Below are 27680 nucleotides of genomic sequence, written 5' to 3' on the forward strand. Positions count from 1 at the left end.
ATCCACCTGCAACTTGTTTCGCGAGTCCACCTAAAATGTCTTCTTTTTAGGCCCGTGCCACCAGGCTAACTAGGAACTCTGTCTAGACGCTTCACCCAGCCCTGGGCTGGGAATTTCTCCTCCTCCCAACATGTTGTTCATAGGGAACCCCTAAGTCTTCAGATTAAATGCAGGGTCCTGCATAAAAAGCACCTTTCCTCCCCGTAGGTCCACAGAGAAATGGCGAGGAGAGGGTAGAGAGGGGAACAAAACTACCTCACAGAGCTGACCAGAGTCGAAGGGAAAAGGGTTTTCCAGGCTGGAGGTGCATTCAATCCAGGTTAGGAAGATAAATAAATAAAGCTATGGCGGTCTATCTTCAAAGGCTCAGCTGTGTAGGCTGGATGCTGACAAGCACATGTGTATGTGTGTGTGGACGCAAAGAAATCCTCTTTTCTATCTCAAAGGTAAGCTGCTCTCACCCCTCAGGTGTGAAAATCTACTTAGAAAAGAAAAACTCTTACGCAGATACAAGTCTAAAGATATTCCATCTGAAGTAAACATCATTCCTCTTTTATCCAAATTTATAAACAACAAATGTACAATATTTTTACCCAGCGTGGCAGCTGGAGGAGAGGTTGTCAGCAAGCATTCTTTTTTTCAAAATAAATTAATCCTTACTCTGGTGGTTTGAGATTATGCACTGTATTATACAACAGCGCCTTATCAAGCCTCATCAGCGAAGATGGAATTCATGTCTGTAAAATGCTGCAGGCAATCACAGTTTCATATTTTATCATGTTGATAAGGATATCGCACATTCTCTGAAGCATTTCAAAACACTTAAATGAAAAAGGAGAAATGCAACTAAAAGGCTTTTTATATGGTTTGTTGTGGGTTATTATGAGTTATTTATAAACCCAAAAAGAAAGATTTGACATTTCCAATGTAAAAGATTTGAGTATTTAATGGTCCTTTTTTCCTTTTACAATTGAACATCCTCAATCACTTTTTAAATCATTAATATTTACTCTCAGAGCAAGCTAGGCCCTAAAAGGAGAGAATTTTATCTATTTTCTTTCTGACTCTATGTGTTGGGCAGTTCATTTCCTCCCTAGTCTGAAATCCTAGATTCTGTCTACCTCTCTACCCTGGGGACCCAGTCCCCCCTCTCGCACTCCCATCGACTGCCTTTCAGGTGCTTTGTTTGCTATTTTCCATCCATGTCAGGGTGGGAGGGGAAAGTAAGTTTTGGTCAATTGGTTACAAAAGTTTAAATTATTCCCTCCATAAGTGATAACTGAAAGGCCATTAAAAAGGCTGAGCATGTTCCCCAAGGACACTGACAATGTAGCAAGTTGCTCTTAAGAACAGGAGTCTTTGTTTAGCTTGGTGTGTCAATCTGTTTGGGGCCCTCATCCCCTTCACCTGAGCTGTGTTTGGGAATTTTTCCTACTGCTCGAGTCTATGATAAATGACCTGTTTTCACCATCTCCCTGGAACACAGCATGGCCAGTAGAAGATGGCATCTTAATGGGCTAATGCTTAAGTCTCTGTTGATGACAGAAGGCCAGCCACCCTGGGCCTCTGTGAGGACTTCTAATGGTATGAAGGTGACATCAGTGTTTAGGTTCATAAAAGTACAGTAAAGCTGTTGCCTTCCCCCACTTGCCAGAAAGATGAGAAGCCAAGTCAAATGGCCATTAATTTATTTGTCACTGTTTACCTGACACTGTTCCTACAGCCCTTCACATCTGGCTCCCCAGAGTACTCACATTAATGCTCCCCAGGGTACTCACATTTAAATTATGTGGACTGTACAGTGAGTTTCCTCCAAGGCCGTCACTGTAGCCTCCCGTCTGATTGATAACATGACGGAGGGTATCCACCTAGAAGTGAGACAAAACAAAATTCATCATCCCCAAACTATTAAAACATCATCACTTACAAAAGGAAACAATTTGAATTATGTGTGCCACGAGGGTTTAGCATCTTGAATGAGAGACAAATTTATCAATCAAATGTGACTGGCAGAATTTCAACAATTCTTTGCATATTTAAACTCATACATCTGTTTTTCATGCCAGCTAAACAATAACAGCTTCATGGCAATGCAAACTTTTCATCTACACCAACCAAATGTGTGTGGCTGTGGGTAGAAACTACTTATATATACTGGCTCTCTCTCTCTCTCTCACATACACACCCCTGAAATATGCATAAAAACAAGTAGTTGCTTTCCATTAAGAGGATTAGAAAAACAGCTGAACCTGGAATATACTTTAAGAACTCAGGTTTCTGTATTCTGACTTTAAAAAAAATACAGAAATGAAACAGTAATATGTTTTAGAACCATACACACACTGGCACACATGATTTTTCTATTTTGTTACAGAAGTTAGATGCACCCAACCCCTCTCCATGAGCTCAAGCCAGAGCCGAATGCATTCACAAAGTGTATCAAGTTTGAATCATCCAAAGTCACTGTTCACTTGACTTCTCATTCAATTAAATGGTGGGGCAGATGGGTCACATCTGGAAGCACCCAGCACAGGCTCTGCACGATGTGCAGACCACTTCCATGGGGCGAGAGGAAGGAGTTTTGAGCCCAAACCCTACCCTGCTAGAAAGGCCCCAGCTGGGGCATTTCTCCTACCTGTGATTGCACATTGGCTCCGACTTGGGACCCTTGGTAAGAATCCCCATTCAGACTCTGCATGTTCATGAACATGTCCCCAGAATTTGGGAGGTTAAAAGAACCAGAAGAACCTGGAAAGGAAAGAGTTAAGTAGCTGAATAACAGAGAGCTACACACATAATCCTCAAAGACCCAGAGGCAGGGAAAGGAGAAGAGGTAAAGAAGGGAAAGGTTGTGTACAACATAAAGCATTTCTAGATCTAAGAGGATGGAGAATAACTGCAAGTAGTGAATTTTGCATCTAGAAAAGTCTTAGTGATGGGGAAACCCAACTATGAAACAAAGGAAGAATCAAAACAGAGAAACACCCAGCAGCTGGCTTGGAACCATCCCCTTGTTTTCATTTATCTCCAGGACTTGTCATTAAGTGAGCTCTTCACCATCATTAGCTGTCATGGTGGACAATTACCCAGAGAAGAAACATTTTTCTGAAGCTTAAAAAAAAAAAATTCCTCCAAACTTTTTATTACTTATTTTTACTTTAAAAAGGTATTTATTATTTACTTGGCCATGCCAAGCAGCATGTGGGATCTTAGTTCCCCAACCAGGGATTGACCCATGCCCCTTGGAGTGGAAGGGCAGAGTCTTAACCACTAGCCCTCCAGAAAGTCCCTGAAGCTCTTTCTTAGCCATCCACTCTGCCTAACTTTCATCAATTTCCATGTTGCATTAAAAAGAACCTGGGATTGGGGTGGGGATGGAGGGAAAAAGAAGACATCAACACAAACAAAAAACCCTCCCTTTCTGAAATTTTAAAGACTATATTTAAATTATCTCCTTAGAAAAGCCCCTTGAATTGCTTCTCAAGCCCATCTGTTTGGGCTAGCTGTACGTCTTTCGTTGCTACTCAAGTTCCCTGTAATTTTAACACTTCCAATTCCATGAAAAATGCCACAAAAAGTTTGGCCAAAATGTATTGTATAAGGAGCCAAGATACTGCATCCATGTACTAACTACCATATCTCTCACAGCTAACCATGTCCTGATCAGCTAACCACGTGCTGAGCCTACCAAGTCAGCAGATAAGGACCGCAGACTCAAGTCTGCAGCCACATCAGGGAGAAAGCACTGTGGTACTAACCCCAGCATTCCAGCCTCATTATTCACAGCAACAGGTCAATTTCCCGCTTTTGCTATTTCACTCGTTCTTTGACAGACCACTATGGATTTTAAAAATGACACCACTATGGATTTTAAAATGACACATGGAACAATATAGCTAAAATAATCATTAGGGATAGAATGACACATGGAACAATATAGCTAAAATAATCATTAGGGATAGCACTGGGCCTCGTTGCTGAATTAAAAACCACTTCTAAGTGTGAAAGTTCCAGGTTCTATTGGTAGTGAGGGGCACTCACTATGAACAGTGGGTTTACAGGCCCTCTGGTCATCCACTCATTCACTGATTCCAGGAAGAAGCCTGCATTTTAATAGAATCTTTATGAATCCACTGTATCCTCAGTATGGCTCTTGTGTGCTGGCCCGTGAGGTGGGGCTGTGTGGCCTCAGGCTTTCTGAGCCGAGGAGGGAGTGAGCACCCATACGCACCAGAATTCGGCGTGGTGGGAGAGTTGGTCTGGTTGTTCTGCACGGCTGCGGCCACTGCGTGCGCAGCTGTCACGGCTGTCTTTGCGGCATAGAGGTTGGCTTCTTCCTGAAACTTGCCGATATTCTTCTTGTACCTGATTCGTTTGTTGCCAAACCAGTTGGATACCTATAAGTCACAGGGATGTGAGTAAGGGGAAGCGAGGGTCAAAGGAGGAAACAAGCAAAAATCAAATTTCTGCTACTAACTGTAGGAGCCCCGGGGGAGACCTTGGGAGACACTTGATTCTAGCCTGTGATCACATCTCGGGGATAAAGAAGAATGGTGCTGAGGCTCACTCACTCTTTTGGCAAACCTCTCAACACTCTTGGAATAAGACCATTTCTTGGAGTTACTAAAATGGCTGGAAGTGTTGTTCATCAAAAATATTCAGTTGGTATATACCAATTCATATATAAATGATTAGTCCTCCCCCCATCCCCAAAGGAGCTGAAAAATGAAAGGAAACGTTTGTTAAGTTAGGTAAATAATAAGAAACACTTGTGAAAGAATGACTTGTTCTTTTGGGGTCTGGAATAATTTTGGCAGCTGTACAGTAGAATCATGCTGAAAAGAGTAACATCAATTAATAATGGATGAAAAACCCCTTTGTCTCCCGCCTTAGAAGATACTGTACGTCTGCCAAGATGGCTGCTCAAGTTCTGCCAGTTAACATGTGAGAAGGTCACAACATGAAAACTCAAGCAATTCAATAAGGTCAAATGCAAATACAGAATCAGCAGCTGATTTCATCAGGTGGAATATATTTATTTCTTTTGCAAACTACTTATGATGTCAACCAGCACAAATGGAAGAGATTTCTTAGGAGGATCTTGGCAACAGGCAGATTTCATCACATTTCACTGACAACAAAACTTTAGCTCAAGATGCACTGCTTCTAGTTACACTGAGTGTTCAGGTACCTGGGAGCTGAGCTATATAAAGAAGAAGCTAAAACCCACACAGCAATGTATGAATAGGTACCCACTTTGCTATGTAAAAGGCTCTGACCTCTCTCTTGTTAAAGTAACAGTTTAAAAATACTTTTTAATAATTTCTTAATCATCTTTCAAAGGCGCATGCTGCAGTGGTATCAGACGGCGTGAGTCACAGTTTCATCCTGAATAGCTATTTAGGGACCCTGAGAAAAGGATAAGGAGTGAGTGATATGAACCCTCCAACCCAATTTCTACCAGTGGGCACGCTGGTTAACCATCTCTGCCAAGCCTTTAATTGCTTTGGAAATAGATCTCTCATTCTTCAAGCCATGGTGCTCATCCTTCCAGGGAAAGCTAGAGAGCCCTGGCAAGGGAGCCACATGAGGAAGACAATGTTGGCCTGCTGCTGCCCACATGCAGTCCCATCCTGGGGGGGGTCACTGTGAGCACATATGCACGTGTACACACGCCAGCACATTCGCTGAAGACCTGTGCAGTTACCATGAGTACAGGTTCAGACAGAAACAAGCCAAAACTCGTCAGGAAGCAAATATGCTGCAGATCAGGCCTTCCTAGCCATTTCTGTTCCACTGTCGTCTCCCTAACCCGCAAGGAAGGATTATGTGTCCCTTCTTTCCTTCATTTCAAACAGTGGTGGTAATAGTAACTATTCAACAAGCATCTCCTTTGCACCAAACATTACACATGGCCTTTTGCACACATTTTCTCAAGTAGCATCTTAACAATCTCAAGGGCTAGGTGGTTGATTGTCATCACACAGGCCTCACACCTGTTCCAAATCTAATGACCTTCTCTCTCTCAACTTGTTTTACCACTCAGCAGCATCTGACACTTGTAATTATCACTTGTGACATTATGCTTCTGCTTCTCCTTCCCTGACACACTATGGTGTGTGTGTGTGTGTGTGTGTGCGCGCGTGTGTGCACATACACACTTTCTCCAAGACTCAAGCTCTTAGCTCTCTTCTTTCTCCTTAAGCAATCTTATCTCTATTAACAATTTCAACTATGGTCTCTGTGAACCAGACTTCCACCTCTATCCCTAACTTCTATGAAGAATTTCAGTTGATTTTTAGGACATTTTCCTATAAATGTTCTGCCACAAGCTGCAGCTCAACAGATCTCGAATGGAGCTTGGGTGTTCTTCAGACCTGCGCCTCCTCCTCTATTTCCTGTTTGTGTCGTGGCATCCTCACCACCAGCAAAGTGGTACTCACTTCGAATCTGACTCCACTGTAGGCAGCTCCAATGGTTACACAGTTCTTTACTCAGAACTAAGATCTTCCCTTCCAATTCCACGTACTGGCCTTAGTTCCAGTATCTAGGCTGTCATAATATTAGGCTCTCAAACAGACCTGAGGGACCCAACTCCACTCTGCCTTCTTTCAGCCCCATATGCTTGGGGCAGGTACTTGGGACAATAGTGTAGGGCGTGCTACTGGGTGGCAGTTAGGTGGGTACACAGGTGATGAGGGCCTGGGCCAGGCGGAACAGGAGCTATGGAAAGGGCAGAGGTCATGGAAGACAAATAGGCAGGATTTGGCCACTGACTCACAGTGGAGGCCAGGGGAGAGGAAGAGGGAAGACGTGATGCTAACCTGGAGCCCAGGCCTCCAGGAGGACGGACGCAGATGCTCTGGGAGGGATTTTTGCACTAGGAGAAGGCAGCCTCAGTGACTATGAGATTCATTCCCATACCAGAATTATGTCTCTAAAAATAAAGGTTCTGAATTAAGATTGAAAATAACCCTAGTGGTATTCATTCTGGTTATGCTTGTTAAAGCAAGTTCTCATAGCCCTTACTTTCACAAGCCTACCCTACCTTTCACAAGCACGTCCTCAGCTTAGAAGGCAGACCTAGAGAGCTGCCACACAAAAACTCCCTTCAATATACAACATCACTCTAGCTTGTCTGATTAAGACTGTCAGGCCTTTGAAAGAGTTAAATATTGAATATATAGTGGAAATGGAGATATTCCTGGCTGAGAGGGAATTTGGCATTTCTTAAGCATAATTAATGAAAATTCCCGAACTCTGAATTTAGCAACAAAGGCCCATTTTAGAATTCTCTCCTTCTAAACAATTCTCTGTTGGATTCCATACTTTGTAGTTAATATTACCTTGACAATCAGAGAAGCTATAATACATTAATGAAACCTAGCCAGGAAAATCAGATTACAGCTTTATTAACAGTTTCATAATTGAGGAATCTCCATACCATTGAAGGTCTCATCTCCAGATATGTAAGAATCCTGTGTTTATGCATACCCCTGGACCAATCAAACAACAGTCATCACTAATAAAGGTTTATTTAATTCTCATAGTAAAATTTTAATATCACCAGCAGCCTGGGGAAGCTTTAGCAAGTGGATTTGCTTGACATCAGATCGTTTCTATTCTGCTAGTCCCAATACTTCTTAATCTTTAATATCAAGGCAATTAAAATTAATGGCCACTCATCCGAAGCTACTGTGGGCAGTGTTTCCTTGACATCAATTGTTTGATGGGATTACCTAGAGGTTAAACTAACAAGCAAGGTTTAATTGGAAGCAATGAAAGAAGCAGTGATCATATGTTATGTTTAACCTGCATAACCACATCTAAATGAATATCTAAAAATGTTAAACTATTTCTCAAATTAAAATATGCACGTCACATTCTGATATCACATATTTGGGTATTGCAGCTATCAGCTATTAAGACCACACTGCTGCAACTGGGATCAGTGTAATTAATGTAGAAATCAACACCTAAATTCAGTTCTTTTTCACCTTTTAAAAACAGATGGATACAATTAGTTGCAAAAGTCAGCCAGTAGGAAGCACCAAAAGCTACAGAGCACATGCAGTCCCCTCTTACCTGGGGCTCACAGTGGAGTCAGGCTGCACACATGTGCTCGAAGGAGAGCAGAGCTTACTCTGTCTTTTGAGCTGGAATGGTCTGTACTTTGGTCCCAGAATAGAAACACGGGCAGGAAATTGGTGGAGAGAAAAGGAATATTTTGTCCCGTGCTTCTCTTTTGAGCCGCATATCTGGGATTCATGACTCTGGACTGTGCAGAAGGCAAAGGGCTGGGCAAGAATTTTAAGATCAATTAAATATGAGAATAAAAACACAAGTACTCTCCTCCTCCTACTGATGTTCATCACTACCAGCTCCCAGGCTGAATGCCTTTGGCAATCAGGGGAATGAGTAGTGAGCATTTTTCAGAGTGTTTATTTTCTGGAGCCCTTCTGCAAGGCCAAGAAGTGACTGGAAAAGCTTCTGTTCCCTCTCATTTACTATAGCCATGCATTCCCCTGACTCTATTCACCTGCAGACTGCCAACTGCCTTTAAAAAGTAAAATGTTTTCCTTTTAAAAAAATGTTTTATCTAAGTACAGTTAGTTTAGTGTTAATTTCTGCTGAACAGCAAAGTGATTCAGTTATACATTTGTGTGTGTACTAAGGTGCTTCAGTCGTGTCTGACTCTGCGACCCATGGACTGTAGCCCACCAGGCTCCTCTGTCCAGGGGATTCTCCAGGCAAGAATACTGGAGTGGGTTGGTGTGCCCTCCTCCAGGGGATCTTCCTGACTGAGGGATCGAACTGGAGTCTCTTATGTCTACCTGCATTGGCAGGCGGGTTCTTTACCACTAGCGCCACCTGGGAAGCCATATATGTATTTGTTCATATTCATTTCTATCATGGTTTATCACAGAATACTGAATACACTTCCCTGTACTATAGAGTAGGACCTTGTTGTTTATATATACTAGTTTGCATCTTCTAAACCCAAACTCTCAATCCTTCTTTCCCCAATCCTGTTCTCTTCATCTCTGAGTATGTTTCTGTTTCTTAGATATGTTCATTTGTGTCATATTTTAGACTTCACATATAAGTGATATCATATGGTATTTGTCTTTGACTTACTTCGCTTAGTAGGATTATCTCTAGACCCATCCATGTTCCTGCATATGGCATTATTTCATTCTTTCTTATAGCTGAGTAATATTTCACACACACACACCATGTCTTCTTTATCCATTCATCTATTAATGGGCATCTAGTTTGTTTCCATGTCTTAGCTATTGTAAATAGTGATGCCATAAACCTAAGGGTGCATGTATCTTTTTGAATTACAGCTTTGTCTGGGTATATGCCTAGAAAAGGGATTGCTAGATCATATGGTAACTCTATTTTTAGTTTTTTGAGGAACCTCAATACTGTTTTCCATAGTGGCTACACCAATTTACATTCCCACCAATGGTGTAAAAGGATTCTTTTTTTCCACACCTTCTCCAACATCTGTTATTTATAAGCTTTTTAATCATGGTCATTCTGAGCAGTGTGAGGTGGTACCTCTTTATAGTTTTGATTTGCATGTCTCTAATAATTAGAAACAATAAGCCTACTTTCATGTGCCTATTGGCCATCTGTATGTCTTCTCTGGAGAAATGTCTATTTAGGTCTTTTGCCCATTTTTAATTGGGTTCTTTTTTTGGTTATGAGTTGTATGAGTTGTTTGTATATTTTGGAAATTAAGCCTTTGTTGGTCATATCATACACTAAAAAGGAAACACTAGAAAGGGACTGTAAGCAAACAATCCCTTTTAAATCATACCAAAAAATATTTAGGAGTAAACCTGACAAAGGAGGTAAAAGATTTATATGCTAAGAATCACAAACATTAATAAAAGAAACTGACGATGACTCAAAGATGGAAAGATATCCCACGCTCTTGGACTGGAAGAATTAATATGGTTAAAATGGCCAAACTACCCAAACAATCTATACATTTAATGTGATTCCTATCAAATTACCCATGACATTTTTCACAGAACTAGAACAAATAATTTGAAATCTTACATGGTACGATAAAAGGCACAGAATTGCCAAAGCAATTCACAGAAAAAAGAACATAGCAGGAGACATACCCTTCTCAGACTTCAGATAATACTACAAAGCTACGGTAATCAAAACAGCATGGTACTGGCGCAAAAACAGACATACGGATCAATGAAACAGAACAGAAAGCCCAGAAATAAACCCACACACCTATGGACAATTAATCTTTGACAAAGGACGCAAGAACTCATAATGGGGAGAAGACAGTCTCTTCAGCAAATGTTGTTGGGAAAGTTGGACAGCCACATGTAAATCAATGAAATCAGAACACATCCTTACATCAGACACAAAAAGAAACTCAAAATGGCTTGAAAATTTAAATATAAGACATGATACCATCAGACTCCTAGAAGAGAACATAGGCAAAACATTCTCTGGCATAAACTGTACCAATATTTTCTTAGGTCAGTCTTCTAGGGCAATATAAAGAAAAGCAAAAAATAAACAAATGGGATTTAATCAAACTTATAAGCTTTTGTACAGCAAAGGAAACCATAAATAAAAAGACAACCTATGAACTGGAAAAAATTAAAATGTTTTTAAATGTGGAATCTAAAAAGACAAACTCAGAGAAACAGAGTAGAGTGGAAGTTACCAGGGATTGATTATAGCTAATAATACTGTATCACATACTTGAATGCTGCTAAGAGAGTATATCTTAAGTGTTCTCACCAGGAAAAACAAATGGTGACTATGTCATGGGATGGAGGTGGTGTAGCTAACAGTGTGCAGTAATTATTTTGCAATTTTTAAATATTGTATCAACCTGCTGCACACCTTGAACAGTGTTATGTTTCAGTTATACCTCAATAAAGCTGGGGAGAAAAGTAAAAATGCTTTCCAAATACAGTAACTAAATTCAACTTTTGTATCACTTTTTTAGTTTTTTCAAAAATATACCTAGTGCCTTCTACTCACTTAGAATCTTTAACTCTGAGGTAGATACATCGGATGTGGGCAGTATCACATGTTGGATAAATACTTGGGACTTGGTCTGGTTTCAGATCCACACTGTTATTTACTATGAGTGGCCCTGGACAGATTATTTTATTATTCCTCTCATATACAATGAGAATAATAAGTGTAATATATTTCTCATAGAAATGTTAGGTACATTAATGATTTGGGCCCACAGTGATTCAGTTCAGTTCAGTTCAGTTTGCTCAGTCATGTCCGACTCCTTGCGACCCCATGAATTGCAGCACGCCAGGCCTCCCTGTCCATCACCAACTCCCGGAGTTCACTCAGACTCACATCCATCGAGTCGGTGATGCCATCCAGCCGTCTCATCTCTGTCATCCCCATTTCCTCCTGCCCCTAATCCCTCCCAGCATCAGAGTCTTTTCCAATGAGCCAACTCCTCGCATGAGGTGGCCAAAGTACTGGAGTTTCAGCTTCAGCTTCATTCCTTCCAGAGAACACCCAGGACTGATCTCCTTTAGAATGGACTGGTTGGATCTCCTTGCAGTCCAAGGGACTCTCAAGAGTCTTCTCCAACACCACAGTTCAAAAGCATCAATTCTTCGGTGCCCAGCTTTCTTCACAGTCCAACTTTCACATCCATACATGACTACTGGAAAAACCATAGTCTTGGCTAGATGGACCTTTCCTAATACTATTAATTATCACTGTCACCCATGTTTTATCAATGAAGAATCAAGAGATGCAGACTATATACAAATGGCCCTAAATCATATAGTGAAGTATGACAAATCCAGATTTCAACCCCATAACTCCCCATCAATTCCCTCCCCCTTTTTTATAATTAACTGAGGTGTATTTATTGAATATGTGTTACAGTTAGTGCTGTACTAGGTGCCATAGGGAGACAAAAAAATAAACAGGAACTTCTACTTGCCTAGAACTTACAATCTGGTCATAAAAACAATGCTACATATTCAAATGATTAACAAAAATTGCATGATGGTGATGATAACACACTAAACTGCAGAGAACAGACTCTAAGTGCACAAGGAATCTGGAGGAAGATAAGCCCCAGCAGGTCTGGGAAATCAAAGGAGAATTCAAAGGTAAGGTGAAATTTGAACTGGACTTCAGCTTCGATTCAATTCAATTCAATAGTATTTCTACTGAGACTCCATATTTCAGAGGTACAAACCTCTAGAAGCCCTGTTCAAACAAAGAAGCCAAAAACATAAGCTGCCTCCATCTACCTGGACCTCTCCAAGATCTCAGAGACTTTTTCTATTTTCTAACTTGACTCCCCTTTCCCTTAATTTCTTAACTTTTCTTTTATAATGAAAGGGGAAACAGACACCATTCTAAAGGAAAAGAGGAAAGGGGAATCAATGAGTGTTTCTGCAAGGAGTGCTTCTGGAAGAAGTTAGGTCTAACAAGTGAGGAACACTTTCATTGTGGAGAACAAGGGAGCTGAGAGAGAGGGAGAAGCCATGGGTACCAGGGTGAAGCACCTGATGAACCAGCAGCCTCTGGCTAAGAAACAAGAGAGGGGAGAGTGCTCCAGGCCAGGGAAAGCCTGAAGAGGAGCTCTGTTGGCGCTCTCATCACCCACACCACCCCAGGGCTAAGTGGGAGGGAGACTGCGATTGCGAGGAACAGTTCCTGTGAGACCACCTGAAGCCAGGTGAGGCAGCCTTTTGTCTAGGCGCCTGTCCCATATTAGTAGTCTGCACACCTTTTGCTGGAATACTGCCTTAAAAAAATCAGGTACTTGCTCATACATTTTTTTCTCCTTTGTACATTTTTTAAGTTGGCATCTACAATTTTTCATTGTGAGCTTACAGTTATAAACAATGTTATTTTAGTATGCCATAAATGTTGACATTTTAAAATAAAACTGTAACACTGTTCTTTAAAATGCATCCAACCAAATATAAATAGCAAATTGATACCCACTATCCATTTTAAAAACATATAAACTTGTTTTTCTTTAATAGTCAAAATTTTTGTGTTCTCTTTTGTTTTTGGAACTGTATTTCCATTTCATTTCCCTCCCATATTATACTAATGCAATATACTTTATGTTTTACAAGTAATATATGGAAATTGAAAATTTTAAACTCTTTTTTATTTCCTGTAATTATAAGGCTCTACATGCTTAACATGTTCTAGATTAAGCTATCAGTACAGTGAGTCTAAAATTGATCAAAGCAATACAAATACTTATTTTGATAAATAATACTTACTTTGACCATCAAAAGTAAGGTTTTATCACACATTCATTTATTTTTTTTAATAGCTGAAAAAAACCCACTTTATTGTTAAAAGTTCTATCTTTTATCAGCATTGAAATTCCCCCTTATGAAGTCAGAATTCTTCAGAGGGGAGCATTGGTTTAATTCTGATTCACTAACTTATTTGTAAACCACTGAATACTTCAAACACATTTTTCAATTCAGAATTAACACATGTATTTCTTAAGCAGAGGGGTGCTGGGTTGTAAAGTGCTGACTGAAGGAGGTTTGGTTATCACCAATATTTTACATAATCCTTTTTTGAGCACCAGAAAGGGTCTCACACTTTGGGGCAATGAGTGGGAGTACCTATTTCATAAAGTGGGAAAAGAACAGGCGGAAAGGGGAAGAGGAAAAAGGACAACCACATGAACTTCTACCCCAGCAGCTTTCAGAGGCAAGTGGGTTTTAGGAAGGAGTATGTATATATCCTAGAAAAGGCAATAGCACCCCACTCCAGTACTCTTGCCTGGAAAATCACATGGACAGAGGAGCCTGGTGGGCTACAGTCCATGGGGTCGCTAAGAGTCGGACATGACTGAGCAACTTCACTTTCACTTTTCACTTTCATGCACTGGAGAAGGAAATGGCAACCCACTCCATTGTTCTTGCCTGGAGAATCCCAGGGACGGGGGAGCCTGGTGGGCTCTATGAGGTCCGTCTATGGGGCCGCACAGCGTCGGACACGACTGAAGCGACTTAGCAGCAGCAGCAGTGTGTATATATACATTTATATATACATACATACACACACACATAAGGAAAGCTGACCAGTGAAACCCTTTTAAAACCATGCATGCCCTTGTACCTTCTGGAAAATCTTCACCTACTCTGTGAAGCATGTGCATCGCGTTTAAGACTGCTGCCTTAAGTGAGCAGGCACACTCTGTTCGCATTAACTTCTTTTATTTATTTATTTATCTTAATTAGTTAGTTTATTTTTTGGCTGCACTGTGCAGTTTGCGGGATCCTAGTTCCTCAACCAGGGAGAGAACCCATATCCCCAACAGTGGAAGCCTGGAGTCCCAACCACAGGACCACCAGGAAAGCCCCATGGTTGCATTAATTTCTCTGTGTGAAGACATGTGGAAGTCCCTTGGACAGGATGCATCTAGGGAAGACCTTGAGCTGTAAAAGCAAGGCTCACTCAGGCAGTCACTTCGATGTGTCACAGTGACCTTTCAGAGCTCAACAAAGAACAAATTTGTCAGCATCAGGAAATCAAAGACATTTAAAGAAATAAACAGAGCAGTAGACACACTTTACTTATCCTTTAGCATAACCTTTCTGTAAAGTAAGCCAGCAAATATGGGTAGACATACGCTTGGATTCAGCATTACTTAGAATTTATCTTGAGTAAATATTTAGAGATACATATGAAAGAGATTTGTTACAGTCTTACTTAAAATAGTAAAAAGAGAGGAGATATTAATTTATAGCATATCTGTATAATGGAACATGATCACTGATTAAAAATGTTGAAGACAAATATTTATTGACATGGGGGGAACTATTCACAGTGTATTGTAAAGAGGAGGAAAGGGCTTTTTCTTCCTTCTCATAGAGGATGAGAATTTGAGGTGGGGTAAAAATACACATAGACATACATAGGTGAGTACATGCAAACATACACATACATGTATGCATACAAAAAGTACTAGGACATGCGTCTTTTATCATTTGGAATGGGTTTACAAGTAAATTCTAATTTTGTGTTTTTCTGTTTTCAAATATTCAAATTGATTTCAGATGAGTAATTGCTGGGTTTTTTTTTAATTAGAAAAGAAGACTTTCAAAAAAACATGCACTTTTCAATGAAAACTATAACCAATCTTCTTTTTTTAAAAAAAAGTCACTTAGAAGTCATTTAGTAATCCTGAAGAGTGTAACTGCCAGGCACTGTGCTGGCTCACACAGCTACAGGACTCAACAATCCCATTCCTATATTCTATCTGAAGGATGGGGTTGGCAGATCTGAGAATTCTTGAAATAATTAAAATCAGATACTTTGTAATTCTCAATCCACTAAAGTTCCCCAGATTGCTTTGCCTTTAAGAAAAATGCCATATTCAAATTTCAAAAGCTAGACTATGTCTATATAGTCACTGAAAGCCAATTTATTAATTAGCATTAATTATACCTTACATTTCAAATTCTATCACTCCATTTATTTACCATTTTAATAACAATGTTAAATAAAAGAGAAAAAGTATTACATAATGATTTAATCTTCAATAGGGAGAAGTGTAGAACTTTAGAGTTCATCCTCAGTTTGGCTTCCTTAAAGACTTAAGGGAGAGAATCAGCACTTGTTTGGAAAAGCAGCAGCTGACACCCAAACATAATTACTGAGATTAGCAAACTGAAAATTTATGAAGCACAGATCTTAGAAAAATTTGCCATTGTGTTTCCAATGTTTACTTGTGATGCATACTTTATGTACTGTGCCTAATTAAATGCAACAGATTATGAAATGTTGAAAGGCCAAGTCGTGTATAATGGAACATGTAGTTTATTTACACTGTAAACAATTTTACCTCTAATAAATAGTTTCTCCCTAATCAATATGTTTTCATCCCCATTATGTGGTTCGATTTGAAATGAGGGATGGAAGCCAGATCCTGTTCAATTTTTAAAGTTAATGGTGTTAATAAACTAAATCTCATTCCATTCCTCTCCTTCCCAAGGGCACACGATCAGTAAAGTTTATAAAAAGACAGAAAGGCTGGACACACTGTAGATGACCACACGTGTGCATTCCCTTGAGACCCCAGAGGGCACCTGAGAGCCGCCAGACCTGCGTGTGAATCCCTGCTCTGTAATTTCCTAGCTGAGTCAACTTCGTGCAGTCACATCATCTAAGTTCTCCTTTCCTGGTCTACAAGATGGGGTAACGATGCCTGCTCCCCACAGGGCTGCCTTGAACGCTAAATGAGATAATATGTTAAAAGGCACAGGATTGCGCTTGTGATGTGCTAGGCACCAGGTAAGTGTTAGCTCTTCCTGTTCTTAAAACAAACAAGCAACAAGAGCAACAACAAAAAACCCTCTGCAGGTCACACTTCCTCCCGTCACAAGGTCAGGTCACCCTTTCTACGAGAGTTCTGGATTCTGAGAGAGCCTGTCTCTGCCCCCAGTACTGGCAGGGTCCTGGCAGTGGGGACTAGGGAGCAGGGAGCAGTGAGAGAAGGGAAAAGGGGCTGCTCCCTTGTACACCTGTGTGTGATAAGCCTTCTTATCACACAGGAAGGTGACATCTGACCGAGAGCTCCTGTCCGCCCGACTATGGGGCGTGGTTCCACATAAGCGACTGGCAGCTCTACTCTGGCCTCCCAGTCCCTCGCTTGCTGCTGTCCCAACACAGCCACTTGCCGGACAAGACAGTGGACCTGGAATTTGTAGGAAACCTGGGTTTGATCCTACCTGTACATTTTAACAGCGGCCATTTATGGAGAGCTCATTTAAAGCCAGTCATTTTACCAGGAATTTTACACTATTATCTTATGTAGCACCACAAAGACCCAGTTTAACTGATGTGAAAACTGCAGTCAGAGAGTTTATCTAGCTTGCCTGAGCGCCACAGCTTTTCCTGTGCTTTTCCCGCCATAACTTGTGTAATAAGACTTGCTTTTCCTTAATATTCTTCATAAAACAAAATTCTTCTTTCAATTTTTTATTTTCTATTGTATTCAGTGGTTAGGGCTACCAAAGCAGGGAATCCCATGGAGGCTATAGGGGAACCTATTCAATTGTACACCTACCTGACACATTTTTAATTTTTTAATGAGAGAAATAATTTTTTCTCTCAAATTTTCAGCCTACTTTTTCAGTGTAAAATATTTCATTTCCTTTACGGTTAAAATGTGAGCTAGCTCAAGAATCCAGACCATTTCACTTTCTTTTTAGAAAGTAAACTCCAAACTCTGAACAACTGACTTGAAAACCAGCTTTTGGAAACACAATTCACTTCTAACGGGAGAACTGAACAACAGAAATTCTGTTTCCATAGTGTCTGAAATAATTTAAAACAGATGCACTTGTCAAGTACTGTATTTTTTTTTATTTGAGGCTGTGAAAAATTTTATTGCCATAACGTGCTGACACCCTTACAGTTTGGCTCTGCCCTTTGTACTCAGTGCATGATAGACTGGTAACTACTCGTGACATTCACAGAGAGGCGCATCTGCAGAAGTACATAAAGCGTCAGCCTCGCGGCCACAGTACATGAGGAACAGATGACACCGTTCATCTCTCTAAAACACACGCTGAGGGGTGGTTCTAAATTACCACAGACAATGTTTTCAGTTAAAGATTCCTTTAAAATTATTTCTCTCATTAAAAAATAAAAAATGTATCAGGTAGGTGTACAATTGAATAGGTTCCTCTATAGCCTCCATGGGATTCCGTGGTAACTCAGCTGGTAAAGAATCTGCCTACAATGCAGGAGAGACCCCAGTTCAATCCCTGGGCTGGGATGATCCACTGGAGAAGGGATACCCTACTTATTCCAGTATTCTTGGGCTTCTCTGGTGGCTCAGCTGGTAAAGCGTACGCCTGCAGTGTGGGAGACCTGGGTTTGATCCCTAGGTTGGGAAGATCCCCTGGAGAAGGGAATGGCTCCCCACTCCAGTATTCTGGCCTGGAGAATTCCATGGACTGTATAGTCCATGGGGTCACAATGAGTCGGACACAACTGAGCAACCCACTTTCACAGCCTCCATGGAAAGACTCTTTGACAGATTTTGGATTTATTTTGGTTTGCTTGTTCTTTTAAAGAGTTTTTTTCTTTTTTAGGTGTGGACCATTTTTAAAAAGTCTTTTTGAATTTGTTACAATATTGCTTCTGTTTTTTGTTTTGATTTTTTGGCTTCAAGGCATGTGGGATCTTAGCTCCCGGACTAGAGATCGAACCTGGGCACCCTGCACTGGAAGGCAAAGTCTTAACCACTGGACCACCAGGGAAATCCTTCTTTGACAGACTTTTGAAGCATCAACATCAAGCTGTGAAACTGACTCCCATCAGCTGCAATGAGAGGCAGGGCCGTTTCCCAAAGCAACACATCAGCATTCCAGAATTAAAACTCAAGAGCATTTTTAAACAACAGTAGACCACATTTCTGTCCAGATAACTTTCGTGTAAATCTAATTCATTTTTTAAAAATTTTGTTTATTTTTAATTGGTGGAAAATTTTCCTATAGTATGTTGGTTTCTGCCATACAACAATGTGAATCAGTCATAATTATAATCTAATTTCTGTAATTGAAAACATCAAAATGTATTCCGTGTCCTATGTAAGAAATCTGATAGTCGATCCTTTTGTTTCATGGGAACCTGTATTTATTCAAATGCCTCTCCCTACCAAATGATACACACCCCAGTTTTCTTTTTAAAAATCCAGAAATTTCACTGAATTTGTGTAAAATATAAATACTTACCCTCAAAAGATAGCCTACCCTTTCAACATACATAATTAATTCTCATTAAAAATGAACCACATGCATTTTTAGAGTAAAGAATATACTTAGGGTAGATCTATTCAGAGACTAAGAATAGAAACAACCTCACTCGACCTCCAACTCCCCACCCCATGCCCACTCTAGCTCTCATCTATGAAGCCTGTGAAAACCTAGGAGCTGAGGGCTTCTAGCAACTAGTTTGCCAGTGGCCAGGGCATCTTTCCCCTCTTTCTTCTGGGAACTTTATGAGGCTCTACATATACAACCTACCTGGAAAGAAAACCCTGGTTGAATACATGACAAATGAGCATTTAAGGAGCATTCACCACATACCAGGCCCTGTATTAGGCAGTCGACATGTATGATCCCATTTAGCCCTCAAACTTCTGAGGAAATTATCACAATCCTAATTTTACAAGTCACAAAACGGGAACTTCAGGTTAAATAATTTGCTTAATGTCACACTGCTACTTAATAATGGTAGGGTGGAGTCTGTTTCTGTATCTTACCAATTTCTCAAAACAAGTGATATGAAAGAAAAGTTGTTGTTTGTTGTTTTTTAGTTGCTAAGTCGTGTTTGATGCTTTTACAACCCCATGGACTGTAGCCCACCAGGCTCCTCTGTTCATGGGACTTTCCCAGGCAAGAATACTGGAGTGGGTTGCCATTTTCTTCTCCAAGGAATCTTTCCAACCCAGCAATCAAATCTGCGTCTCCTGTGTTGGCAGGCAGATTCTTTATCACTGGGCCACCAGGGAAGCCCAAAGGAATAGTATCATTGCCTAAATGCAACACAAGTAACAACACAGGTTTGGTAGAGAATCTGGTGTACCTGAAGGGCAATGGGCTAAATATCTAACTTTAGGAAGTCAAGAGGGAGAAAAGGAAACTGTTTATACCAGTCTTGGAGAATCTCCCCTGTTTTAGAGGATGGGAAGATGGGGCAGCCATGCTCCATGGCTTGTGGGATCTTAGTTCTCCCATCAGAGACTGAACAAGGGCCCTTGGCAGTTAAAGTGTGGAGTTCTGACCACTGGACCACCAGGGAATTCCTATCCCATGAATCTTGATAGTTGTGTTTTCATTATCATTCAGTTAGTTTTTTATTTATGCTTTTTGAGCTTCTGTTATTAAGTACATACAAATATAGAACTGCTGTGTCATTAATATTTAGTGTCTCTTTATCTGCAGTAATATTTTTTGTCTTGAAGCATTCTTTATCTAATATTAATTAAGAAATGCCAACTTTCTTTTGGTTATTGTTTGCATGTTGTATTTTTTCCCCCACACTGTCATTTTCATTCTTTGTCATTATACTTTAGATATATCTATTAGAGAATATAAGAAATTAGCTTTTATTTTTATATCTTATTCAACAATATTTGCTGATTAGATTTCATTTGTGTTTAATGTAGCTACTGAAATATCTGGGTTTAAATCTATCATCTTACTAAGCGCTCCCTATTTGTCCCACTTACTGGGTTCTTTTTCTAATCCTTTCTTGCCTTCTTTTAGACTGCTTATTTTCAAAAATTATTCTACATTTCCTTCTTTATTTGGAAGTTATACACTCCTTTAGTATTCTTTAGGTGATTCCCTAAGAGATTATACATTCTTAACTATCAAAGTCTAACATTAACTGGTACTTTTATGTTAATTGGTATTTTTACCATCTTTTGCAAAAAATGTAAGAGCATTAGATAACTTAAAAGGCATTATTACTGTGTATTTTAATTCTGTATGTATTATAAACAAATAGGATCTTATTATTATTATTATTTTAAACACAATATTTATTTAGACTCACATACACATTTACCCTTTTCTTTGCTTTCCACTCCTTCCTGCACTTCTGCCTTCTATCTGAAATATTTTTACTTCTGCCATATTTTTTGTGCTTCCTTTAGAGAGAAAATGGGACAAATTCTCTCAACTTTTTACCGAGAATGTCTTCATTTCACCTCTACTATGAAAGAACATTTTTGGCAGATACAGAATTCTAGGCTGACATTTAAATTATTTCACCTCTTTATCATTCTACAGTATTATGGCTTTATTGTTTTCATTAAGAAATCAGCAGTCAGCCTAATGGCTATGCCTTTGAAGTCACTCTTATTTCTCCCACTGGTGGCTTTTGTTTTCACTGTGTTCAGTGTGGATTTCTACTTATTAATCTTCTTTTGAAATTGTACCTTTTGGTAAATCTAGGGCTTTAGAGTCTTTCATCAGTTTTGGAAAGTCAGAAGCCTTTACATTTCAAATATTGCTTCTGACACACTAGTATGTTTGCTTCTGGGACTGCAATTACATTTATGTTAGACTTCTTACTATACCTTCAGTGTCCCTTACTCTTTCTCCTGATTTTCTATCCTATTGTCTCTCCATTCTTCAGCATGGTTATTTTCTTATGACCCATCTTCCAGTTCACTAATTCTCTCTTCAGCTATGTTTAACCTGCTTTAAAATCCATACACTGAATTCTTAATTTTGGTTACTTTATTTTTGTTTCTAAAATATCCATACAATGTTTTTTATGGTTTCCAGCTCTCTGACAAAATTCTCCATTTTGCTTATTGTGCTAAATATATAAAGCATAGTATTTTATACTCCATATCAGATCCTTTTATTCTCTAAAGTTCCTTGAATCTGTTTCTATTGTCTGTTATTTCTGCTGGTTTCAATATATATTGTTATGTCTTCTTCTATGTCTGTCCCCCCGCCCCTGATTGTGTCCCCAATGTTGTACTTGTTTTGCTTATAGAAACAACTTGAAGTCTAGAATGGTGCTATCTTTCTCCACAAAAAAAATTATACTGGCTTTTCCAGGCACTGACAAGGACTAGCAATCCAAGTCAAGGACTGAGGTATTCTGAAACAGAATTACAGGCTCTGTGAGGGTCTATGTATACTTCCAATGGATCCCTGCTACTAAGATGTAGCTCTGGTAGTATAAGCCCTAACACAATGCAAGGGAAGCAAGGTATCCTCCCCCTTCATAGGTCCCAGATACCCTTACACCAATTCCTGCCTCCTCAGCCCTTCAAAGTTGTCAAAAGCACAGCTTAACCTCTTAATCATCCTCTCAGAGCTGACAAACAACCCATGGAAAAGTCATTACTTGTGACCTTATTTTCTTCTTACCTGCAAATTCCCTACCAACATCACCCATTCAACTATGAATTTAAGTGAATGATTCTTAAGCTGAATCTTTAAACTTGATCTTTCCCCTAAATTATATTTCCAAACTGAACATTTCCCAACTGGGATACTGATGGCAAGGCAAATCTGGCATATCTTTACTCTCCCCTCCATCAAACCAGCATTTCCTAAAAAGAACATAAATAAATAAATAAGGAAATGCTAAGGGCTTTTTTTTTTTCTTATGTGTTTCCTATATCAGTTAATAATATCACCATCTTCAATTATGTAGGCTAAAAACTTCCACTATCTTCTACTCTTTCTTTCTTATATGCATATCCAATTGTTAACCCAACCTCCAGAATACCAATTCTATCCCCAAAATACTTTAAAAATGTATCCCTGTTTTCTGCTTTCAATGGCCTAATTTGAATCTTTACCACCTTTTTCCTAAACTATGCCACTAATCCCCTACTATAGTTGCTCTCATTCTAGGGTTTTCCCTTTCAAACTGACCTTACACATTAGTGCTAGATTTATCTTTCATAAATCTGATCACATCACCCCAACCCATAAATCTATATTGCCCTTATTTTACTTCACAGCACTTATTCAGCACAGGGCATTATATATAATATTTATATTTAAAATATAAGATATATAACATATATAATTATACATTATTTATATACAGGGCTTCCCAGGTGGTGCTAGTGGTAAAGAAAGTGAAAAGTGAAAATCACTCAGTCGTGTACAACTCTTTGCAACCCCATGGACTATACAGCCCATGGAATTCTCCAGGCCAGAATACTGGAGTGGGTAGCCAATCCTTTCCCCAGTGGATCTTCTCAACCCAGGTCTCCCACATTGCAGGCAGATTCTTTACCAGCTGAGCCACCAGGGAAGCCCAAGAATACTGGAGTGGGTAGCCTATCCCTTCTCCAGTGGATCTTCCTGACCCGGGAATCGAACTGAGGTCTCCTGCATTGCAGGCAGATTCTTTACCAGCTGAGCTAGTGGTAAAGAACTGCGTGCCAATGAAGGAGATGCAAGAGACGTGGGTTTGATCCCTGGGTTGGGAAGATCTCCTGGATACAGAAATGGCAACCCACTCCAGTATTCTGGCCTGGAAAAATTCCAAAAATAGAGGAGATGAGGGGGCTTTGGTTCCTTACATTCCAAAGAGGTGGACACACTGAGCATACACAAACACATACATTATATATATATATATATATATATATATATATATATAGGTATAAATTATCCTTCTCTCCTCATTAGAATGTAAGCTCCACAAGGACAGACTAGCACAGTGACCAAAACTCACTTACTGAATGAATAATGTATAACCAATTAATTAATGCAAAACAAATCTAAACTGGTCAACCATATAATTATAGGCATAATTACAGACATCTAAACATCATAATTGTAGACCTTCCCCAATCAGGTTCCAGCTTGGCTTTCTATCTAAATCATTTCTCCAACAAATACTCACTGAGTGTCTAAGTGCTGTACACTCTTCTAGGCATTCAGGATATAGTGCTGAATAAGATCACAGTCTCAATCAACAGGGAATTCACCAGCTATCAGAAGAATAGCATTAAACAATTTATTAGTTACTTACAATTGTGGTAAGTGTTATCAAGGAAAAGAATGAGAAGCTATGAAAGTATATAATAGAGGATATGAACTGGAAGTTCAAGCAAAACTTTCTTGAAGAATTGATATTTGAAGTAAGCTTTGAAAGAGCAGTAATTAAAATATTTATGCAGATGTGTAGGAAGGTCAGGGTTAGACCATCCCACGCAGGAGAAACAGCATAATAATAACTATTATTATAATTTTTCTTACTCTTTGATAAGCACTCTGCTTGGAGATTTATATATATTCTCACTGAAACTCACTGTAGCTTTATTTAGCTATTTTTATTCAAATTATACACAAGGAAATGAGGCACAGTAAATTTAAATGACTTGCCCAAGGTCACAGAGTTTTAATTTGAGGGTACTTTCCTAATCCTCACTAAACCCCTCCTGGTACCATATTCATTGGCACCCATATGCATTGGTACATTCCCTCAGATAACTCTGGTATCCTGTCAACAACACAACTGTCTGTCTCCCTCAAGGAATTAGGTATTTCTCAATGAAAAGAACATTATCTTATTCACCTTTCTTTGCCACAGTGATAACAGTAGGCACTCAGTGCCTGCTGAGAGAATCACGAAAACAGTCCAAACTCCTGGTATGTACATTTGGATGGATCAAATTAACTTACTTATACTATGTAGCTTCTACTCTCAAAAATCCATACATGTTTCAGAAAAATAACATGCTCTCCACATAAACTGACAGAAGAAGGAAGAGAAGCCAAAAGACAAGAACAAAGGAAGCAAAAGAGCATCTCTGGAGAATCCCAGATTTCCTGGGTGAGGTTACCATTCAGAGCTGGTTCTGATCGGTCTTTGCCCTTCAGGCTACACTCTATTTCCTATTTTCACTCTTCCCTATCTATATCTACTCTCACCCTACTCTGGGCACCAAGAGGCTGACCTATACGCCTCGAGGCTTCTGGCCAAAGGAAGTCACTGGTAGGAGATGAGGAGACACAAAAGTAAGGTCAGTGTATTTGTTCCCCAGACTCCCTCATTGTAATACTGCTTTTACTTAAGATCTCAGTTACTGGCCTTCTCCACACAGCTTCTAGGTCGTGGGTTCCTATAATCTTCTTTATCTCTTCAGGCCAAGGGGTAGTAAAAGAACCAAGCAGGACCAGCATTATCCTTTGTGGTTTCCCTACACTCTGCCCACACTTGTGTAAACAGTCACTTTACTAAGGTATCCTCAAATTATTCTAATTTGAGTGTGCCATCTGTTTTCTCCTGGGACCCTGACTGATACTTTGGCTTGTTGGTCTGACCACAGAATTGAAGCAGTGGAAAGGTGAGATGCAATGATGACAGACTGGAATGCTCAAAGGGAAAGGACAGACAAGGTGGTGAAAGGGACAAACACTGGAGGGACTGTGATTCTGGTTATGGCTTCTTCTTGATAGGAAAACTCAGAAAACACTAAGCTGGAAATCGTGTCTCTATCCTTAGTTGGGTGTCACATCAAACAAGTATTACAGACTCCCTTAAAGAAGATTCTCTAGGATGAATATAATACCTGACATCCCTGGAGCAAGCGTTAGGCACCATTAATCACGGTGCTGACTGTTTGCAGAGAAGAACAATTAAAAATCAGTGGCTTCCCTGTTTTCTTGAAATTGTGCAGATATGCCTTCCCTGTATTTGGAGTTACAACATCATCAAAGGTCTCATCTTTTTACAACCTGTTCCTTTATTCTCTGCACATTGTTTAATGACATCGCATCTCCACGAGGACACACAATCAGAAACTTCACAGAACAGAGGGTTTGCAGCCTTCTTTTAAGACAGTGTGAAAGATCCACTTCAACAAAATAGCTGCCATTTTCCTTTAACTCATCTCCAGTTCACCAACTGCATACTTAGAGTAGAAATCCGCTTCTGCCTTCTCTCTACCGCCAAAATCACTGAAAAGGCTTTTATGGATAGCTGCAAAAGATACTGTAATTTGATAGTCATCTTTTTTTCCTGCTCTAATTATTATTTTAACGGGCTTCTTCTTATTTTAATAGATTTTTTTAATAAAGAAATCTTACTTACAAATTTTAATTAGCTTACTGAATATTCACTGCTTTGGAATAAGTAGTTTAATGAGTAAGGAGACCTCAGACTACTAACTAGCCTGGAGTCTCTAAGTAGCTTAGGGGGAAATGATGCAGCCCTAGTGATATAAGCCCAGCCTGTACCTCACAAACCAGGACTCTGAGCCGGGGCCCAAGGGAAAGAGGAATCACATTGCTTCTTGCAGGAAAAAAAGTAAAAATCTGTTTTATTTCTTTTTATCAAGAACTTCTATGTAAGAACTTTCAGCTCTCCCACTCACCAAGACTTGTGACTCTTCTCAATTCATTTAACTTCTCTGAACATGCCTCCTCATCAGTAAGGGTTATGTAATTTTTTCCACACTAGACAGTTACAGAAATGGGTCTTCTGTACTGCTTTAAAAAGCTACATTAGTTAGATATCTAAGTTGGATGAATGAATGAATGAACTTAATGCTGCAAATTAAGCACTCTATTATTTCAGGTTCTCATCTGCTAAAAAAGAAAATCAATCTTTTCTTTACAGTACACTTCAATTACAGTAGCGGTGAAGAATAAGTTAACATTTTTCATTCTAAAAACACCTGGCAAAGAAAGGAGGGCCTGAGTTATTTAAATTCAAAATTGGAATCAGGAGAACAATGGAGTTTTTTGTGACTTACTAACTTGAATAATCAAGGCAAGTTAGCTCTATTCCAAAAAGTAAAAGCATATTAATATCTGCCCCACTGATTAGGAATATATGACAATTTTAACTATGATTCTCGGCACTCATGAAATTTCTTTCTTTGTGAACTTTCAGAGCGTTATGTAAAAGGGGAACTCCAGCTTACTAAATCACACTATGCTATGCTGTATTCAGTCATGCCCCATTCTTTGCGATCCCATGGACTATAGCCCACCAGGCTCTTCTGTCCATGGAATTTCCCAGGCAAGAATACTGGAGAGGGTGGCCATTCCCTTCTCCAGGGGGTCTTCTCGACCAAGGGATCAAACCCAGGTCTCCTGTATTGCAGGCAGATTCTTTACCATCTGAGATGTCTGTAATACAAATTAATTTAATATGATCCAAACCAAACTCCTGATCTTACGCCAGGACCTGTTCCTTCCAAATCCTTCCCCAACACACTTAATGACAGCTTCACACTTCCACTGCTCAGGCCAAAAATATTAAAGTCACCCTATCAGTAAACCCTCAGCTGTACTTTCTCAATTACCTGGAATGCAGCCATCTCTCAGCCTCTACTACTATCATCCTGGTCCGAGCCACCATCATCTTCTGCCTGGATTATTGCAGCGGCATCTTAACTGGCATCTCTGCTTCCCCTTGCCTCCCATTGTCTAATGTCAATACAGCACCCATGGTGACCCTGTTAAAACTTAAGTCAGATCATGTCACTCCTCAGTATTCTATCTCACTTTGGGCAGAAGGCCAAGTCACTACCATGGTCTCTAAGGCCTGTACCATTTGGACCTCACAGTCTCTTTGACTTCATTTCCTACCACTTTCCCCACTTGCTCAGGCTACTTTTACCACAGAGCCTTTGCACTTACTGTCCTTTCTGCCTGGAATGTTCTTCACCAATTAGCCACATGGCTTGGTCACTCATGACCTTCAATTTTTACCAAAAGCTATTTTCTCAGGAGGAGTTTTCCTTACCACTCTATTGAAAATTACAGCCTTTACCTTCCTATTCTCCTTCCTTCCTTTTGCTCCATAATGCCTATCCTTTTCTAACTTATAATTTCATTTACTTACTTTACCTGTTTGTATCCTACCAGGAAAATCCAAGTTCCATAGGAGCAGATTTGTTGCTGTTGTATAAGTAACCTTTTAGTCAATTTAAAAATATATACACAAAAAAAGGGGCACACATTATAAGTACAGTGCTTGGTAAATTTCCATAAAGTAAATACACCCATGGAACCATCATTTAGATTGAAAAACACTCCCCTTTCCAATTCTAATTTCTAACACTAAGATTAATTTTGCTTGCTTTTGAACTCTGTAATAAACTATACATTAAGTGCCTGACTTCTTTCAATCAGCATTATGTAATT

General features: G+C 39.6%; 1 protein-coding gene across 3 annotated transcripts in view; it reads right to left on the reverse strand.

Annotated features, from left to right (window-relative positions):
• The window catches only part of PBX3 (PBX homeobox 3), a 221468-nt gene that overhangs the window by 2549 nt on the left and 191239 nt on the right, over positions 1–27680 (reverse strand). For 2 of the 3 annotated variants that reach the window (XM_012162805.5, XM_027966442.2), the window contains exons 6-8: positions 4232–4397; positions 2636–2748; positions 1779–1868 (exon numbers count right to left, since the gene is read on the reverse strand). In XM_012162805.5, coding sequence (XP_012018195.3) covers positions 1779–1868; positions 2636–2748; positions 4232–4397 — 369 coding nt within the window. The remainder of the gene's footprint in view (positions 1–1778; positions 1869–2635; positions 2749–4231; positions 4398–27680) is intronic. The other variant, XM_027966443.3, reaches the window with a different exon arrangement.

This window comes from Ovis aries, chromosome 3, assembly GCF_016772045.2.
Source record: "Ovis aries strain OAR_USU_Benz2616 breed Rambouillet chromosome 3, ARS-UI_Ramb_v3.0, whole genome shotgun sequence".
Classification (NCBI taxonomy): domain Eukaryota; kingdom Metazoa; phylum Chordata; class Mammalia; order Artiodactyla; family Bovidae; genus Ovis; species Ovis aries.